At 41.0% G+C, this 6,920-nt stretch overlaps 1 protein-coding gene across 2 annotated transcripts in view; it reads left to right on the forward strand.

Annotated features, from left to right (window-relative positions):
* ERP44 (endoplasmic reticulum protein 44) overlaps window positions 1-5,605 on the forward strand; it is a 32,131-nt gene extending 26,526 nt beyond the window's left edge. Inside the window, exons 11-12 of one of the 2 annotated variants that reach the window (XM_082195712.1) lie at window positions 2,593-2,695; window positions 5,092-5,605. In XM_082195712.1, the coding sequence (XP_082051838.1) occupies window positions 2,593-2,695; window positions 5,092-5,193 (205 nt within the window). In that variant the 3' untranslated portion in view covers window positions 5,194-5,605. Of the gene's footprint in view, window positions 1-2,592; window positions 2,696-5,091 lie in introns of those variants that run through there. The other variant, XM_082195713.1, reaches the window with a different exon arrangement.
* The last annotated feature ends 1,315 nt before the right edge of the window (window positions 5,606-6,920 follow it).

Genomic DNA, 6,920 nt, shown 5'->3' on the forward strand with positions numbered 1-6,920 from the left:
GGAATTTGCTCCCCCAGGAGACAGAGATGGCAACCAACTTGGATGGATTTAAAATAGAATTGGGCAAATTCTTTTTTTATAATAATTTTTATTGGTTTTTTAACACATATTTAAGACAAACAATACACAATACAATAACAAACAAACACATAAACATGTAAAATTTCAAAACCTTCTTTTCTTGAACCCTGTTTCTCCGACTTCCCCATACCTTCCCTTTCTGCATCCCTATTTTCAAATTTCTTCCAGCAAATCCTCACTTTAAAATTTAACTAATTAACCTTTTGCTCCTCCTGTCTTTTACCAACTCAGTATAACTGTAACCTCTTAATTTCCCTAACCTTGGCATTTTAGCATTCATTTATTTTATAATAGTTCTTAAGATAGACTTTAAATTTCTTCCAATCTTCCTCCACCGTCTCTTTTCCTTGGTCTCGGATTCTGCCGGTCATCTCAGCCAGTCCCATGTAGTCAATCACCTTCGTCTGCCATTCTTCCAGTGTGGGTAGTTCTTGTGTCTTCCAATACTTTGCTATAAGGACTCTTGCTGCTGTTGTGGCGTACATAAAAAAAGTTCTGTCTTTCTTTGACACCAATTGGCCGACCACGCCCAGGAGGAAAGCCTCTGGTTTCTTAAGAAAGGTATACTTAAATATCTTTTTCATTTCATTATAAATCATCTCCCAGAAGGCCTTAATCCTTGGGCAAGTCCACCAAAGGTGAAAGAATGTACCTTCAGTTTCCTTACATTTCCAACATTTATTATCAGGCAGATGGTAGATCTTTGCAAGCTTGACTGGTGTCATGTACCACCTGTAAATCATTTTCATAATATTCTCTCTTAAGGCATTACATGCCGTAAACTTTATACCAGTGGTCCATAACTGTTCCCAGTCAGCAAACATAATGTTATAACCGAAGTCTTGTGCCCATTTAATCATAGCTAATTTAACCATCTCATCCTGTGTATTCCACTTCAGCAACAAATTATACATTCTTGACAAAATTTTAGTATTGGGTTCTAACAATTCCGTTTCTAATTTGGATCTGTCCACCTGGAAGCCAATTTTCCTGTCTTGTTTAAACACCTCCATTATTTGATAATAATGGAGCCAATCTCGAACTTTAGGCTTCAGTTTCTCATAGCTCTGTAGTTTCACCTTTAGAATTGGGCAAATTCATGGAAGAGGAGGGGGCTACCAATGGCTATTAGTTGGATGCCTATGCTCTGCCTTTACCGTTGGAGGCTGCAAGGCTTCCAAATACAGGAGCAGAGAAATGCTTGTGTGTTCATGTTCTGCTCCTTGGGTGCGCACTGTGAGAACAGGATTCTGGACCGCATGGGCCATTGGCCTGCTCCAGAAGGCTAGTCTTACGTTCTCACCCTCTGACTTGAACCATGATGGGGTGCCCCTCCCCCAAGAGGGTGCAATTCATTTGCAGGACCAGTAGCAAGGGAAGTAGAGGGTTGTTAGCCCTGCCCTTATCTTGTATATTGTCATGATAGAGACAAATGTTTTGAGCCTCCTGGTTTGGGCTCTCTTCATATTGCAGTGTTATACTACTGTGTTTCCTAGATTTCTGTATTTAGCACTTAACATACTACTGGCTTAAGCCCCTAATCTTCAGCGTTAAGACACTGACAACATACAGAACACTGGTTGCTTTATTCAAGCAGTCTTTGGTGTGGGGAAACAGTAGATGATCTCTGGAGAATTTTAAACTGATACGCCACCAGTGTTCATCTCTGGTGTCTATGCAATTACTCAAGCACTGGAGAAGCTTTCAAAGGCATTTTTGTCAATACAGCTACCTGACAGTCATTTGTATTTGTGAACTGTGCATTTGGCACCTGCTGTTCTCTGCTGTATTGTAGTAAGCAGGGGGCTGAAGGGAACATACAATGAAGTTATTGGGTTGGCCAGCTCTGTGGGAATTAATGAAGGGAATAAATGCTTGCTGTGTCCTCAGGAGCAAGGAAGAAAAAAGAGCTATTGGAGTAGTTTGCCCCAGGCCCTAGTCTAGCTCTCAAGCCAGTATTATTGACTTTAAAAAAAAACTTTGGACATATGAAATATAATCATACATTTTTTATTTTAGATTTTGTTTAGGATTTAGCTATTTTCGAACACAGTTTTTATATGAAAGGCTAAATGCTTTTTTCAAAGGGACAGGATGATTGTCTTTTGTAAGTCTAAATGCAAGCCTCCCATCCTTTTTATTAGCATAGAAAATACAGATTACATAGGCAAATAGGAAAAAGAATAAAGTGTGACTGGGAAAAGAAAATTAAATTGCTAGGAAAAGGAGGGAAAGCTGGATAAACCAGCAATACTGCAGTGCTCAGTGAATTCCATATGAACTTGCTTGATACTTGTACTCTCTTTGCCAGCATTTAAACATGCTCTTAGAACTATTTTTTTATTCCAGAAGGCAATCATATTGTATTGTGAGCAGCCTTAGGTTTGATTATATCATAGAAAGGCAGAGTGCCTCTTGTCAGACCCCAGAACAAAGGTGTCGTGAGCATTCTGGATTCTGTTCAACTTTATCATTTTTATTTGTGTGGATTTTTTTTTGTCTTTGTTTCAGTACTCCAGGTAAACTCAAGCAATTTGTACTAGATTTGCACTCTGGGAAACTGCACAGGGAATTTCACCATGGCCCAGATCCAACTGATGTAGCACCTGGTCAGGTAAGAGCAAGCACTTTAGTCCTGCCCTCCTGGGCGAGGTCTGAAATTGGCAGTATTAAAGCAAGCATGAGCATTCTGTTCTCCATGGGAAGACTGCGTGGTTCAGAAGGAATTATTTGCCATTTGCGGGGGGGGATTGATCTTTACCACATCAAAAGTGAACTTAAATTTATATATTGAATATAAGTAATTGTCATTAAAACCTAGTAATTTTTAATCCTGTACACACACACTATTTATTTAAACTACTCTTTTTTCCTAAGGGGATCAGAAAAACAGTAAAACAATATAAACATACAACAGTCAACACTCAGTGTCCCCAAAATACCTAGGAAAGCTAAGAAAACCTTGATAGTGTTCTAACTGCCCTAAGCACAGTGAAGGGAGCCATAAAAATTTCCCAGGAGGAGACAGTTCCAGAGACAGTGAGCCATCACAGAGAAGGCCCTCACACACATGGTCACCTTGTGAAAGGGGTTCTCTTAACATCATTGGGTCCAGCAAGATTTTTTAATAGATTGATCTACCATCTGCTTGAGGCTCCTGATAGTATCGTTCTCTGCTAAAGAGTGGGATTACCACTGCAGCAACTCACACTCCCTGTTTGTCAGCTTTGGCCAGGATGGGTAAAGGTCTAGGGCAGGGATGTCCCAACAGGTTGGTCGTGATCTACTGGTCGATCGTGGGGGGTCCGTGGTAGATCACAGTCAATCTCCCCCATCATCATCATCATCATCATCATAAAATAATAAATAAAAAAGCTCAACAACTTTTGTCAATCCAATGGGTAGATCGCTGCCAGTTTTTTTTATAGTAGGAGTAGATCGCAGTCTCTTGTAAGTTGAACATCCCTGGTCTAGGGCAAAGGTAGAATTCAAGTAGAACAAAATCCATCAAAACAGGGCATCCAAATGCGAGGATTTTGTCTACAAAGTGTATTGCAAAAGAGTTACAGCAAGAGTTACGGCAAGTTGCCCCCAGGGAATTGCCTCCACAGGGAGCTTTGATCTCCTGCAATGGTTCCTCTGGACCATTCTGTGTAGATGCAGTGATGGTGGGAAGAGAACTTGGCCACCATGGAGTAGGTTCTATAGTGGGCTGGAGCCAGCTGGGGGCCTGCCAATTGCTCCCGTTTCCTTGGTCGCATCCCAACAATTGCAACAGGAAGTTCCATTAGCGTGAGCAGTTTCTGAGCTCTGGGCACAGTACTGCGCCTAAGATTTCAGATTAAAAGTGCAGAATGGAAGAAAAGGAAGACCTTTTTCTGCCTCCCCACTTCCAGCTACTCTGATGACTGGAAAAGAGACACTCTTAAGAATAGTGAGCAGGGGGGTGGGCAGGGGAAGGACTTGACCATGTGAAAAATCAACACAATATTTTTAGCTGCAGTTCATTCATTTTCAGCTTTGTATTATTATTATTATATTAAAAAAGAGCTCCTAGATGGTCCGTTGTTGTGCCCATAACCTAGGTTTAAGGTGCCATTTAGCTCCTAGCTTTCATATCTCAGTTTCTAACACTGGCATGACCTGTTGCCTGGGAGGACTTGGATGAACTGGAGTTAAAAACAACAACAACCACCCTATTAGCATACTTCACTCAGTAATAGTCTGGCTGACAACCCCCCACCATACCTTCCTGCTACCTGAGGCAGCTTCTGTGGCTGAATCCCCCAGAGCAACTCCCCTTCTCCACAAACACATTAGGCTAGTCTGAAGGCAGGCGAGGCTTTCATCTTATTGCAGCTAAGTAGTTCTGCATCTAGTCAGTGTCTGGATGGATGACTGCCTAGATACCAGATGTACTGCCTAGATACCAGATACCTGCAACCTTGAGTTCCAAGGTGGAAGGAAGGCAGGACATAACTGTAATAAAATGCCAGCAGTCAATCCAGTTATACAGCAGAGGACAATACCAAAATCAGAGCTATCCAAACTAAACAGACATTTGCTTCAGAATAAGAGGGCCTGTGGTCAAGGTTGTGTTTAGAAGGGTGACTTGAGGAGAGAGGGTCTGCATAAGTGTCGTTTCCTGAAGACGCTTGAATGTCTTTGGGGGGGGGGTGATCCAAGGGAGGAAACAAATATTGAGCGTGGGCAGGAGAGATGAGCTTTCTGTGAAATGGGTGCTCTGTTGGAGCAGAGAACTTGTGGGTTCGAAAGAGTGGTGTTGAGTTTTGGAGTTCAGACTCCACCTCTGCCTTGTCCTCATTTTGCTGAGCAAGTTTTTTGTTTCAGTCTTGCCAGTTTCCCTTTTGGGAAATGGGTATGTGACTGATGGCAACCATTCTGTGACAGTGCCCATGACATCATCAAATTTCCAAATGGGTCCAAAATGGTTAGTGACTCCTAGTCCATATCTTCTTTATAGCATCTCTGTGATTTTGTTCTTTCCAGCCACTTCAAGACATAGTAAGCAGCCCACCTGAAAGTTCGTTCCAGAAGCTAGCACCCAGTGGACATAGATACACCTTATTGCGGGAAAAAGATGAACTCTGAAAGCTCGAAACCATCTCATAAGCCTTTCAAAACAGCAGCCGTGACTCCTGTGGGGTGGAAATAGGAAACCTATATTTTCATAAATTCTCTGTATTTTTATTTTAAATCTTTTTTTTTTCTTTGCTCCCTGCGGTTTGTAAATACGTTAGTGTCATTTTGGACAGCATCTTTCCAAAATTCTTATTTCATCAAACGGTTAAGTAAAACTTTTTTTAAAATCCAAATGAAGGTGTTGACATGGCCAGCAACATGCTGTTAACTTGCACTATCCCATTAACAGGACTTCTAGGTTTCCTTTGGTGTAATCTGACCGCCTTATCCTTTACTTCCACATGAACATCATTTTGTTAATTTGTTTATTGATGGGCTATTCTGGATACTTGGGAGGGAAATAAATTACAATTTTACATAATTTGTGTTGTGGTTCCTTTGTGTGTGTGTGTGTGTGTGTGTGCGCGCGTGTGTGTGTGCGTTTAAAGGAGTGGGAAGAGAATGGAGAAACATTCATCGGCCCTCTTACAAACTCGGCCACTGTGAAAGAGATGCTGGAAAAAAAAGAAATCAGCTATGGGATAACTGCTTTAAAATAAAATAAAAAACAGAAAGATGAGAAATTTTGAGAAGTATACCTATAATAGTTATGCTTTGTAAGCATTTAGAAAATGTTTACAAGGACAAAGTTGTGTTAAACTATTCCAGATCTTCTGACACTTTAAGATAGTGAAAGAAAGAACTTGCCTGAGTGCTGCTTACTGTTAACATATCAGTGTTTTCGTACCATTATTTTAATCTGATAACTTTTCTGTAAACTGCCCTGTGGTCCTCGAGTGAAGGATGGCATATAAATTTAATACTGGTTTATAAAAAGCATAATGCCTGAACCCGTTCAACAGCTACTACTTTCATGACAATCAGTTTCAGTACAATTTGTTTGATAGCTGCCTTTTAAAATCTAATTTCCATAGCAATAGTTTTAATTGCTATCCAGATTGATTGGTAGACGTGACTGAACAGTTTGGAATTTCACACATTCAGAAAAAGATTGTGACAGGTCTCTTCTAGGGCACAGTGTGAGGTGTGGAAGAACATGCAGTTCACGTGGTCTCCAGCATAAAAAATGTTCTGCATAGAAACTAGTACACTAGGGAACAGTTTTCACTAGAACCTGTCTTTCTGACATGCTACCTTCCCATCCACAGGGGAATTTTGCTCTGGGTGGGTTGTTGAGTGATCCTCAGATGCATCTCAAAGTAGTACAGTCTGAAGGAGGAGTGGGGTTTGGCTTTGAACTTCACTGCTACCATTAATAGTTTGGGAACAGTCTATCACCTGGAGCTCCATAGAATTATAGAATTGGTAGAGTTGGAAGGGACCATGCAGGTCATCTCAGTCCAACTCCCTGCAGTTCAGGAATCTTTTGCCCAAAGTGGAGGTCAAACCTATAACCCTGAGATTAAGAGCCTCGGTCTCCGCTGACTTGAGTGGAAAGGCAGCATGTAGATTGTTCCTCACCAGACTCTGAAATATAAATGAACAATTTTGCTTAATATTCAATTAAAGGATTTTTTTTATTAAGGTAGCTGTACTGTGGTACAGATGGAGAAAAGACAGCTTGAGACATGGATTGCATGATGTTGTTTCAGACTTTGGTGGTGTCCTCATATAAGGCAATGTATCATAGATGTATCACATAGAGGCCATGGGTATCGCTCCTTGGGTTGGGGGGT

Source organism: Podarcis vaucheri (assembly GCF_965113315.1).
Source record: "Podarcis vaucheri genome assembly, chromosome: 13".
Lineage (NCBI taxonomy): Eukaryota > Metazoa > Chordata > Lepidosauria > Squamata > Lacertidae > Podarcis > Podarcis vaucheri.